This window comes from Salmo salar, chromosome 20, assembly GCF_965601325.2.
Source record: "Salmo salar chromosome 20, fSalSal1, whole genome shotgun sequence".
In the NCBI taxonomy this organism is placed as follows: domain Eukaryota; kingdom Metazoa; phylum Chordata; class Actinopteri; order Salmoniformes; family Salmonidae; genus Salmo; species Salmo salar.
This window is the reverse complement of record NC_138310.1, coordinates 87,946,241-87,960,071: the sequence shown is the minus strand read 5'-3', so window position 1 is coordinate 87,960,071 and position 13,831 is coordinate 87,946,241. Positions and strand designations below refer to the sequence as shown.

Sequence of the window (13,831 nt, the reverse complement as noted above, 5' to 3'; positions counted from 1 at the left end):
TGGATTTACAACCAAGCACCGATATCACCATTCAATAGCTGTAGTCAATAATGCCAGAGAGAAACCCGTCTTCTGGGGTCATCTATACATACCATCTGAGGACTGAACCTTTAGCCTCATCTAGATCTGTGGGTCATCATAGGCTAGGATACAGACTGAATAAAGGGGGGATGCTCAGGGCTGATAGTGCCGTCAGTCAGCCAGTTACTGGGTCCAGGCATAGTGCCGTCAGTCAGCCAGCCAGTTACTGGGTCCAGGCATAGTGCCGTCAGTCAGCCAGCCAGCCAGTTACTGGGTCCAGGCATAGTGCCGTCAGTCAGCCAGCCAGCCAGTTACCGGGTCCAGGCATAGTGCCGTCAGTCAGCCAGCCAGTTACTGGGTCCAGGCATAGTGCCGTCAGTCAGTCAGCCAGTTACTGGGTCCAGGCATAGTGCCGTCAGCCAGCCAGCCAGTTACTGGGTCCAGGCATAGTGCCGTCAGTCAGTCAGCCAGCCAGTTACTGGGTCCAGGCATAGTGCGTCAGTCAGCCAGCCAGCCAGTTACTGGGTCCAGGCATAGTGCCGTCAGTCAGCCAGCCAGTTACTGGGTCCAGGCATAGTGCCGTCAGTCAGCCAGCCAGTTACTGGGTCCAGGCATAGTGCCGTTAGCCAGCCAGTTACTGGGTCCAGGCATAGTGCCGTCAGCCGGCCAGCCAGTTACTGGGTCCAGGCATAGTGCCGTCAGCCGGCCAGCCAGTTACTGGGTCCAGGCATAGTGCCGTCAGCCGGCCAGCCAGTTACTGGGTCCAGGCATAGTGCCGTCAGCCGGCCAGCCAGTTACTGGGTCCAGGCATAGTGCCGTCAGCCGGCCAGCCAGTTACTGGGTCCAGGCATAGTGCCGTCAGCCGGCCAGCCAGTTACTGGGTCCAGGCATAGTGCCGTCAGCCGGCCAGCCAGTTACTGGGTCCAGGCATAGTGCCGTCAGCCAGCCAGCCAGTTACTGGGTCCAGGCATAGTGCCGTCAGCCAGCCAGTTACTGGGTCCAGGCATAGTGCCGTCAGCCAGCCAGTTACTGGGTCCAGGCATAGTGCCGTCAGCCAGCCAGTTACTGGGTCCAGGCATAGTGCCGTCAGCCAGCCAGTTACTGGGTCCAGGCATAGTGCCGTCAGCCAGCCAGGGAGTCAGTGGGTTAGGTAGGGGTTCTGGGCAGTGTGCCGTCAGCCAGCCAGGGAGTCAGTGGGTTAGGTAGGGGGTCTGGGCAGTGTGGGGTGATGCTCACACTAGAAACAAGACAAGGCGTATATATTTCAGCTTGAGTTTCTGCACTGAGGATAGCTCTATATTTAGCTTGATGATGAAGTCGGCATGGCAACACACAGCCAAGCCAAATAACTCCTAAACATACTCAGTTCTATATGGAACACAACAAAGCACCCCCAAGATTACACAAGGCTGACGACAAATTGCTCAATCTTGTATGAGATGTGTGTACGTAAACACAGATCAAATTCAATAAACAGACAAACAAAGGAACAGATATGAACACAGACACTCGCCGTGGCAGGATCCGTCACTGGGCAGGGCGCTATAGTAACGGCATAGTGGCGCGTCTCCTCTAATCTCGGTGTAGCAACAGAGAAGTAAATATATCCACATCAGCTCATCAGTCGGGAGTCCAGACCTCCACCTCATAAATTAACACTGATACTCCTGCAGACAACACCAGACAAGCCGCTGAGAGATTTAAACCACTCATGCTGGAGGTTGCCCCTAAATGATCTACTTCCCGTCATCTAATCTAACTTTACTCATTAAAAACACTGATCTAGGGACAGTTCTGTTCTTTGTCAATCATAGAAGGATTTATCTGATCACCGAAGTGCACATGGATGCATGGCCTTTCTACACCTACCTCTGTACACTAGGCATATACGATCAGTTACACCAAATACTAAGTTTAACTTCACTTGAAACTCATTCCCAGAAGGCTGGGATTGACCTGCACCTGAATCAGGTTTAAATTAACCCTACATATGAATTAAGCACATTTTATGGAGTTGGACACTTTTAAATAGGTAGAAGGAAGTGATTGGATGTTGGGTATATTTGAGGCATCTCAGGTAGGAATAAAATCCATGTTGTCCGGCAGCACTGTAAAAACGCCAGGAAAAAGATGAAACCTTTTAAAGAAACTGAACCCAGCTGTAATGATTAGGGACGTTAAAACTTTCTCCATCTGTATTCATAGTCACCATGTCATCAACTATGATCCATTTTTCAGTGAGATCCTGCTAAAAACATTGCAGACGTGGTCACACTACCATTTAGAGTGATAAAAAACCTCGGAGAGACAGAGAGAGAGAAAAACGAGCAGCTCAAAGCACTCTCGAACCCAGTGGTCACTAATCTTTTCTGAGTCAAGATCCCTTTCTGAGATAAAATGCAAGCTGAGATCTACTGCTCAGATTTTTTATTAAACATGAATTTTTTTATCCTATGCAACAATAACCAATTATAAACAGATCGGTAGCAATGAGGTTTGTGCAGTAGGCTATAGGTCCAATACATTATCACTGCATGTTGATAATGACAATTTGACAATTTTGCAATTATATAAAAAGTATAGGTATATAATCCCACTGATCATGTGTTGTATTACAGCTGACGGAGCATAATAATTAGAATATGTTTTTTTTACTGGACTGATAGCCTCCATCTGATGGTCAGTCTGAGGGAGAGCGGGCGCAGCGGTGAGGTTGCCTCTCACCCACCTCACTCTCCCTCCGCTGTGAAAAGGGGACACCGTCTTCCAGCTGATGGCAAAATAAGTCACACTGCATTATTTCTGCCTCAAGCATCAACTGATATTGTTACTCCTATGACCAGAGAAAATGAAATAATCCTCCATATTAAAAAAGCCACAAGCTGCTAATAATAACTGTCCAAGCCTATCAGAACTCTTTACAGCTGCAGTGCTGGTTGTCGTGTGAGTGGAAGTAGGGAAAAACATTTTATGGATTATAACGGTGTTGAATAGAAAGTGTTGACAGTGCTGAGTAAAAAGTTAAACATGAGCTCACTTATAAAAACAGAAGCTCTTTGCTGTATTCGTTGAGTCCCTCTAGTCATGGTTTTACAAGTTTTTAAATCTCACCAGTATGAACTTTGCTGTGCTTTCCAGACATCTTTTTACTGTCTATGGTTCAAGGAAACGGTGATCTGAGCTATCTGATTGGCCAGTGGGCCCCGCTGGATAGGCGGAGTTCTACCTTCAGACTTTCTTAACTGACTTACCGAGTTAAATAAAGGTTAAATAAATATGAAATGGTTCAAAATGGGAGCACTTTGCCTTCCCGGCGCTATGGCTGCTGAATCAAATGCACCTACCGCCAACAGCACTAGGGCTGCTGAATCAAATGCACCTACCGCCAACAGCACTAGGGCTGCTGAATCAAATGCACCTACCGCCAACAGCATGGAACAAATACAAAAAACAAAGGCTTTATCGTTGTTGTTTTTTACAGAACTGTTTGGTGGTCGACTAGGAATGCCTTGGAGATTGACCAGTCGATCGTGAACGACCGGTAGGTGATCACTGCTCTAGCCCTAACCTGGGGAGACAGAATAACAGCTCAAAGCACTCTTTGTCCAGTAGTGGTTTCTCAATGATGGAATAAAACAGTTGAAATGGGGCTTTAAATGGCCATGAACAAGCAGTCTGGTATTTAAGTCCTAAACACATGCAACAGCTATGGATGTCTGTTCTGTTTTGATGCTGTTACAGGATTTTCATGATCACAAACTAAAAGACACCCAATGTAATGCAGCAGGATCCACCCCTGTAAGCACCCGTTTCTGGACAGAGAGGGAGGGAGCTGCCTAACGAGATTGGAAACGACTGACAAGCCCGAGTACAGACAGGCCGTGATGATCAGAGATTCTCCTTGGAAGGTAGTCCTCTAGGAGCAGACAGCACAGTGGGAGGGCGAGTAAATAAGACAGCATCAATAATAGACAGTGAATGTTCTGAGCTCACTGCTCTGATTGGTTCCTATCCTCCAGACAGGCCCGCTGGCCTTCCCTCCACACGCACACAGATTCACTGTCCTGACTAATCGGTTCTGATAGGCCTTTGCCATAATTACCCAGGGCCTTATCACAAACTTATGCGATGCATATTTAATGTCCAGGCTGTACAGTACACTGCACTGGCAGTCAATTTAGGAAAAGCCAAATCCCAGACAAATTTACACACTCCACTTCAAAGAGGGAGAAAATAAATTTTAAAAAGGTAGAGAGAGCACGCAAGTTACTGAAATATTTTCTGTAATCTCTAGATGAATCACAGGCAACAGTTGAAAGAATCAAATACATTTGGTTTTATGGAGATGAGCCTTGATTATAGAGCATAAGTGCATCTCAGTCTGCATATGGCCAAGCATAAATGTTGACTAGAGCCCTATTGAAAGTGTATTTTCTCACAATTGTTGTTTCCCCTACTAAACATAGGCTTGTTTTTTAAAATGTATTTATCTTCTTCCTACTTTGGCACATTCCCACCTATTTCATAACCTTCCTGACAACTAATGAAATGTTATTCAACAAATACAACGTAACGTTCAATTGCTAGTAAGCGAGCCAAAATGTGGCACATATCGATACAATTTCCTACACTGTTTTTGTGTTCGTTAAAAAACATAAAATGTAAAATGAGAAAAAGAGATTAATCCGGCTTTACCAAGCTGCCAGCTGCTGTCTGGGTGGAACTGTTACCACGTACGCGACAACTTCTGGGAGTCGACGACAACACAAGCTAGCTTTAGCTAACGTTAGCAACTAGCTAGCAAAACAACTAGCTAATTAGCTAGGTTAACTACATATCCCTAAAAAAAAAAAAATACAGGGAATGTGTTCAAATCGATTGGACTAGAAAGTTACCGTCAAACTTGTGTAAGCGTTTGGGTCTGATCTGACAGCTCGAAATGGCTAGCTAACTGCGGTCATCACTGATCACAGCATCGACGTAGACTCACTTCATCCCCCCCAAAACATCAAGAAACCCAAGCTCCAACCCAAGCTAACAAGCAGGTAGTTGGCTAACTACTGCATGCAACAACAACAACAAAAAAGTTAACAAAGAGACATATGTGTATTTCGGATGGATATTGTGGTCTGCTCAGAACCCAGAATTATGTATTTACGTAATAACGACGTTACCCCGCGGCATCGCCAGACGATCGATGGGAATTTAACAAAGAGGATCAATTTCCGATCAGCTAGAAAGCCACTTTCATCAATGCGAAAAGAGGTCTGTCTCTCTTAAAAGCGGGATCAAAATACCGACAGAAAAGCCATTCGAACACAAAAACATATCGTCCACGCAGCGAACTTAGCTAAAGATTTTAAATGGAATCGAAGCAACTCAAAGGAGGAAAAGACTGACCTGCAGTTGTTGTAAATCAAAGTGCTTCCAATATTGAAACATTGATCCCGCATTGGCCGCCATCTTGAGACATATTGAGACGGAATGAGAAGCTGATAGAGAGAGCGAGGGTTGGAGTTCAGTGGAAAGGAAGGGGAAACGCAGAAAACACGGAACGGAGTTCTCGAATAGTCCCATTCAGTGGCGCGGAATGGACTTTATTGAACGGGAACATACTGTATTCAATAGTGCCACGGAGTAGGGTTATTGAACGAGAGATGGCAAGTGTCTATAGGGTAAAATGTGGACTGGATTTCTACATTGGCTTGTGAAATCAAGCTCTTTGTTGGTTAATTAAGGGCGCTTCGTGGTCATTCTGACGTCTGCATTGGCCGCACAGCATTTATGGTGATTATGGCCTCTGCAGAAGTCAAGGTATTCATACTTCTTGTGCTACGCGTAGCAGGCAGAGCTGTTGTGTAGAGCTGTTGTGAAGGAAGTTGTCAAGGAAGTGAGTTTGTGTTTATACAGAAACTCCCGCCCTCACCTACTGTCAACCAATCATATCAGACATTTGCGTCACACCATCCATACATCGTCTCCGAACACATTTTCGGATACAAATAAAAACAATAAAAAATATTTTCGGATCAAGTATAAATTGGTTATTAGGCTGTGCACTTCCAATGCTTATCAATAATATTAGCAGTGATGGAAAAAATGACCAATTGTCATTGTAAAAGTAAAGTTAATAGAAAATGACTCAAGTAAAAGTCTGCCAGATAAGAGGCAGTAGGGTGGACCAGGGATGTTCTCTTGATAAGTGTGTGAATTGGACCATTTTCTGTCCTGCTTAGCATTCAAAATGTAATGAGTACTTTTGGGTGCCAGGGAAAATGTATGGAATAAATGATTTTATTATATTATTTTCTTTAGGAATGTAGTAAATTCAAATTTGTCAAAAATATAAATAGTAAAGTACAGATACCCCAAATAACTACTTAGGTAGTACTTTAAAGTATTTTTACTAAAGTACTTTACATCACTGAATATTAGTAATAGTAACACACACCACACACCAAATTAGGACACAATTGCAGTTGTAAAAATTCACAATCTAAGCATTGCATTGTTGACAACGTGTTGCATTGTTTTGTATTCTTTTGACTTTTTATCAACCGGTGACCTGATTGCATTTTCCAATTGAGTTATTTGTATAGTGGCCACCAGACTGACCCCCCTTTAGGCTGATGGGATTTTAATGGCCCCTTTGTCAGCCTGGCTTTTAGGCTATCAAATTAGATTTCATTTTGTGTTCTAATCATGAACATTTTATTCTTTCACAGCCAATAAATTTCAAGCCCCGACTTCTAAAAATAAAACCATGGATTTGCAGCAGAGCCAAGATAATGTTACCCCTTTAATTACATCTGGAGTTAACTTTTATTGATTCATTACTTTTCAGAAAGAATTACCCCGGTTAAAGCTATTCTTTTTAGGGTAGTTCAGGGCTGGTATGTCATTTCATACTAGATTTCAAGCGCAACTGAAGGCAATAAACAACTTACATTATCTGATTGAAAAACGGCCTATGTGGCATCGATATTAGTCAGAAACATTTATTCTAGTGTCAAAATTGACTACAAAGTGTAAATAGTTTCTTCCAAAACAGAGGTTTTTTATGTAAGTCAGTTCATCATGACTTACTTGAGGGTTGGGTTATGATTTCGACAATGCTCACTTGCACACTAATACTGGATACACAGTTCCAGTGAGCCAGAAAGACCTGCCCAGCAGCTCAAAGGATTGGACAAGTCTGTATTTTTTTACTTGAGAAATACTGCACCAAACACCTTCGCTAGATGTTACATTGCTCAACTAAAACCTTCACAGCAAAAAAAAAACAGAAAAATTTCTTACAGATTTCTTGAGATATTTCTGATAAATTCAGAAAATGTTGGAGGAAGTAATACTAGTTTTGTTCCTATGGTGTCTCATGGGGTACAAACATCAGTAACTGCCACTTCGAACCACACCCCCAAGTCTGAAATATTTTTTTCCTGAATGAGCAAAATCGGTGCGTTCAATCACTCTCATAATTCAGGAAGAAGAGCCGTTTGGTTAATAACCCCCCCTCCTTATGTGGTGTTGTTCTTATTCTGTCTGCCGACTTAACTCAATATTGTGTTTTTAGCTCAGACAGTAATAAGCTGCGAGACTTGTCCTGGGTGGGGTGAGATCCTCCCAAATCCATCTAGAAAGACAAGTTTGAGAGAACACCTACTGGCTCACGGCCGGCCCGCTCATTAGGCAGGATTAGGCAGCAGCCTATGGTGGAAGATTGACGAGGGCGGAATTTTCTGAGCTTAACGCACCTCCAACAACAATACATAAAAACTAACTTAATTCTGCCCCAAAACAATGACAATTTCTTTCAGCCAGTGACATTCCCAGCGTGCTTCTCCAGGGTGCTGTTGGAGAGATGCATCGCTGCGGCGCACCACCAACGTTCCATCAAAAAAAAATCATCTAACATAAATAATGTAGCAGTTCTAGGATATTGTAGAAAGAGTATGTGACCTTTTCTGTAGCCTACAGGCTGGAGATAAAATGTATGACAATGTAATGAGACGGACACTTTTTACATCATGCAGGTTTCTCTGATCAAATAGTAGCATAACCTAATCAATCAAATAAAAAAATCTGGCATGTTAACAAACAACATATCCTAAAAACAGGACAGGTCAAAGTAAAATGGACAATATGGAATAGACAATAACAATTGTTGTCCAGGAGTTTCACCCCATTGTCATGATCAGTGGTTTCAAGTTTGTATCTGTCCATTTTTGACTAGCTGATCATAGCGAAAAAGAAGATACTTCTGCATTTCCCGCTGTGTAAACACATTGCAAATAGGTAACTCCGGAGAAAGTTGGGTAGCCGATATTCAGAGCTTAAACAGCCAAATTGATTAGTCACAGGAATCAGGACGTGTAAAGCCAATGCAACGGCCTGTTTTGCAAACAGTGGGCCTAACACATAGATGGGCATTCATAAAATTCCATTGCGGCCGACATGGCTAGGCTACACCTCAGTAAGCACGAACCGACGTCTTTTGGATGTCTTTTTTGGTTCTGTCCGGACGTAGATTTTTGGTGTTTTACAAACGGTAGTCTTACCACATACAGTACCTTGCAAAAGTATTCATCCCCCTTGGCGTTTTAACTATTTTGTTGCGTTACAACCTGTAATTTAAATAGATTTTTATTTGGATTTCATGTAATGGACATACACAAAGTAGTCCAAATTGGTGAAGTGAAATGAAAAAAATAACTTGTTTAATTTAAAAAGAAATTTTAACTGTAAAGTGTTGCGTGCATATGTATTCACCCCTTTGCTACGAAGCCCCTAAATAAGATCTGGTGCAACCAATTACCTTCAGAAGTCACATAAGTAAAGTTAAATAAAGTCCACCTGTGTGCAATCTAAGTATCACATGATCTGTCACATGATCTCAGTATATATACACCTGTTCTGAAAGGCCCCAGAGTCTGCAACACCACCAAGCAAGCGGCACCATGAAGACCAAGGAGCTCTCCAAAAGGGTCAGGGACAAAGTTGTGGAGAAGTACAGATCAGGGTTGGGTTATAAAAAAATATCCGAAAATTTGAATTTCCCACGGAGCACCATTAAATCCATTATTAAAAAATTGAAAGAATATGGGACCGCAACAAACCTGCCAAGAGAGGGCCGCCTACCAAAACTCATGGACCAGGCAAGGAGGGCATTAATCAGAGAGGCAACAAAGAGACTAAAGATTACCCTAAAGGAGCTGCAAAGCTCCAGAGCTGAGATTGGAGTATCTGTCCATTAGGACCACTTAAGCAGTACACTCCACAGAGCTGTTTTTTATGGAGAGTGGCCAGAAAAAGCCATTGCTTGAAGAAAAAAATAAGCACGCACATTTGGTGTTTGCCAAAAGCCATGTGGGAGACTCCCCAAACATATGGAAGAAGGTACTCTGGTCAGATGAGACTATAATTGAGCTTTTTGGCCATCAAAGAAAACACTATGTCTGGCGCAAACCCAACACCTATCCTCACCCCGAGAATACCGTCCCACAGTGAAGCAGGGGGGTGGCAGCATCATGCGGTTGGGATGTTTTTCACAGGCAAGGACTGGGAAACTGGTCAAAATTGAAGGAATGATGGATGGCCCTAAATGCAGGGAAATGTTTGACGGAAACCTGTTTCAGTCTTCCAGAGATTTGAGACTGGGACGGAGAAGGACAACCTTCCAGCAGGACAATGGCCCTAAGCATACTGCTAAAGCAACACTCGAGTGGTTTAAGGGGAAACATTTAAATGTCTTGGAATGGCATAGTCAAAGTCCAGACTTCAATCCAATTGAGAATCTGTGGTATGATTTAAAGATTGCTGTACACCAGCGGAACCCATCCAACTTGAAGGAGCTGGAGAAGTTTTGCATTGAAGAATGGGCAAAAATCTCAGTGGCTAGATGTGCCAAGCTTATAGAGTCATACTCCAAGAGACTTGCAGCTGTAATTGCTGCAAAAGGTGGCTCTACAAAGTATTGACTTTGGGGGGGTGAATAGTTATGCACTTTCAAGTTTTCTGTTTTTGTGTCATATTTCTTGTTTGTTTCAAAATAAAAAATATTTTGCATCTTCAAAGTGGTAGGCATGTTGTGTAAATCAAATGATACAAACCCCGCAAAAATCTATTTTAATTCCAGGTTGTAAGGCAACAAAATTCCAAGGGGGGTGAATACTTTCGGAAGCCACTGTAGACGGGCAATCATAAAATGTAAATTTCAGACAACACTGTAGGCTACACCTCAGGATGCACAGACCGGCGGCTACACTTTTTGGAGGTATTTTTTGGGGGTGTGGTCCAGACCGGCCTTGATTTCAACGTCCACGGACATAGATTTTTGGTCCGATCCAATCATAGACGTCTATGACTAGCCCGGTACAGGCTTATAGATCGTGTAGTGAGGTCACAGTGGTCTGATCTAGTCATGATAATGATGAGAAGCAAGGCAAAAGCCAAGAAGATTGTATATTTTTTTGCTTCATGATATGCTTGATCTGTTGATGCACCCTTTTAAATTGTACTTTGAGCAATCTGTTTATTTATGTTCATCTGGTCTGAATTCAATGGCTGAAAATTGTTAGATATTACTGCACTGTTGGAGCGAGAAACACAAGCATTTCGCTACACCCGCAATGACATTTGCATGTGACCAATACAATTTGATTTGATTTGGAGAAATGTAACCACTCTCAAATGAATAGACAGACCTATGGATGTAAGGACTGCCCATCCGTGATATTAAAATGATCGTTTTAACCATGTTGCGAGGCTATACAGTGTTTGTTCACATTTACATTGTTTACAAACATTGCAGTTAAAACAAGCTTTTTTGGGGGGATTCTGACAAGGTACGATAGTTAGACTAAGTTCATTAGGCATTTCCACGATTAAATGTACATATTTATTTTTACATTTTATTCATTTAGCAGACATTCTTATCCAGAGCGACTTACAGTTAGTGCATTCATCTTGAGATAGCTAGGTGAGAACCACGAATCCCGCGTCATAGTCAGTAGGATGTAGGAAAAGAAAAGTGAGAGTGTTATTTGTGCACTGGGGGATTTAACCACAATACTTTGTGAAGAGGGAGGTTTTCAGACGGGCAAGGACTCTGCTGTCCTGTCATCAGGGGGAAGCTCGTTCCACCATTTGGGTGGCAGGAAAGATACACTGAACAAAAATATAAACGCAACATGTAAAGTGTTGGTCCCATGTTTCATGAGCTGAAATAAAAGATCCCCGAAATTTTACATACCCACAAAAAGCTGATAACGCATAGCCTCATGTCACAAGGATCTGTACACAATTCCTGGAAGCTGAAAATGTCTCAGTTCTTCCATTGCCTGCATAATCACCAGACATGTCACCCATTGAGCATGTTCGGGATGCTCTGGATCGATGTGTACAACAGCGTGTTCCAATTCCCGCCATTATCCAGCAACCTCACACAACCATTGAATAGGAGTGGGACCACATTCCACAGTCCACAATACACAGCCTGATCAACTCTATCCGAAGGACATGTGTGGCACTGCATGAGCCAATTGGTGGTCACACCAGATACTGACTGGTTTTCTGATCCTTGGCCCTGACCAACAGATGCATATCTGTATTCCGACTCATTTGAAATCCATAGATTAGAGCCTAATTCATTTTTTAATTGACATATTTCATTATATGAACTGTAACTCAGTAAAGTCTTTGAAGTTGTTGCATGTTGCGTTTATATTTTTGTACAGTGTATATTCTTATTCTCAAAAATCAATGGGTTCATATTTATAAGTCCAGAAATGGGTGTACCAACTACGGATTGTCCCTCTCTCCTTTCCAGAGTGTGCTGTTGAAACAAACAGATCTGCTCTCTCTCACCTCCACTCCCTTGAGCTGTCTCACTTTCTCAGTTTGTCTTGCTTTCTCTGCTCGTTAACTGAGCCTTTGAGTGCTGATGCTCTTAGCTGCCCCAGCCGTGGCTGTGCTGTGGGGGAGAGGCAGAGATGGATGTGTGGCCCTTGGGGGCTTGGGGCTGAGAGCACCACTAATCATGTCAGACAGCCAGGGGAGGCTGGACAAGATCATCATTGCCCGGCAGTGCAGTGAATCGCTGGAACGGCACTTTCACACAACCTTTGATCCCAGGGGTCACCTCTGATGTCAAGGTCAGGGGTCAGCGAGGGCCTCAGTGATCAGCGCACCCTCAGAGCCCAGAGGTTTCCAGCCGCCTCTGCATTCTCTCTCTGCAACCCCCTGTCTCTTTCTCTCGCTCGCTCGCTCTTTCTCTATCTCTCCTCATTCTCCATCCCTCTTTTTCTCTTTCTCTCCTTCTCGATCTCTCTCCCTGTTTCTCTCTCTCTGGGCCTCCCTGGATAGAATTGAGACATCCGATCCCCTGGTAGAGAGAGTTTGAATTGAGACATCCTATCCCCTGAGAGAGAGAGTTTGAATTGAGACATCCTATCCCCTGAGAGAGAGAGTTTGAATTGAGACATCCTATCCCCTGGGAGAGAGAGTTTGAATTGAGACATCCTATCCCCTGAGAGAGAGAGTTTGAATTGAGACATCCTATCCCCTGGGAGAGAGAGTTTGAACTGAGACATCCTATCCCCTGGGAGAGAGAGTTTGAATTGAGACATCCTATCCCCTGAGAGAGAGAGTTTGAATTGAGACATCCTATCCCCTGAGAGAGAGAGTTTGAATTGAGACATCCTATCCCCTGAGAGAGAGAGTTTGAATTGAGACATCCTATCCCCTGGTAGAGAGAGTTTGAATTGAGACATCCTATCCCCTGAGTAGAGAGAGTTTGAATTGAGACATCCTATCCCCTGAGAGAGAGAGTTTGAATTGAGACATCCTATCCCCTGAGAGAGAGAGTTTGAATTGAGACATCCTATCCCCTGGGAGAGAGAGTTTGAATTGAGACATCCTATCCCCTGAGAGAGAGAGTTTGAATTGAGACATCCTATCCCCTGAGAGAGAGAGTTTGAATTGAGACATCCTATCCCCTGGGAGAGAGAGTTTGAATTGAGACATCCTATCCCCTGAGAGAGAGAGTTTGAATTGAGACATCCTATCCCCTGAGAGAGAGAGTTTGAATTGAGACATCCTGTCCCCTGAGAGAGAGAGTTTGAATTGAGACATCCTATCCCCTGAGAGAGTTTGAATTGAGACATCCTATCCCCTGGGAGAGAGAGTTTGAATTGAGACATCCTATCCCCTGAGAGAGAGAGTTTGAATTGAGACATCCTATCCCCTGAGAGAGAGAGTTTGAATTGAGACATCCTATCCCCTGAGAGAGAGAGTTTGAATTGAGACATCCTATCCCCTGAGAGAGAGTTTGAATTGAGACATCCTATCCCCTGGTAGAGAGAGTTTGGATTGAGATCCTATCCCCTGAGAGAGAGAGTTTGAATTGAGACATCCTATCCCCTGAGAGAGAGAGTTTGAATTGAGACATCCTATCCCCTGAGAGAGAGAGTTTGAATTGAGACATCCTATCCCCTGAGAGAGAGTTTGAATTGAGACATCCTATCCCCTGGTAGAGAGAGTTTGAATTGAGACATCCTATCCCCTGAGAGAGATAGTTTGAATTGAGACATCCTATCCCCTGAGAGAGAGAGTTTGAATTGAGACATCCTATCCCCTGAGAGAGAGAGTTTGAATTGAGACATCCTATCCCCTGGGAGAGAGAGTTTGAATTGAGACATCATATCCCCTGAGAGAGAGAGTTTGAATTGAGACATCCTATCCCCTGAGAGAGAGAGTTTGAATTGAGACATCCTATCCCCTGGGAGAGAGAGTTTGAATTGAGACATCCTAT

At 43.4% G+C, this 13,831-nt stretch overlaps 1 protein-coding gene across 6 annotated transcripts in view; it reads right to left on the bottom strand.

Moving 5' to 3' along the window:
- LOC106581515 (protein CASP) overlaps positions 1 to 5,562 on the bottom strand; it is a 181,715-nt gene extending 176,153 nt beyond the window's left edge. For all 6 annotated transcript variants that reach the window (XM_045704075.1, XM_045704070.2, XM_045704072.2 and 3 more), the window contains exon 1: positions 5,422 to 5,562. In XM_045704075.1, the coding sequence (XP_045560031.1) occupies positions 5,422 to 5,484 (63 nt within the window). In that variant the 5' untranslated portion in view covers positions 5,485 to 5,562. The remainder of the gene's footprint in view (positions 1 to 5,421) is intronic.
- Between the last annotated feature and the right edge of the window lie 8,269 nt (positions 5,563 to 13,831).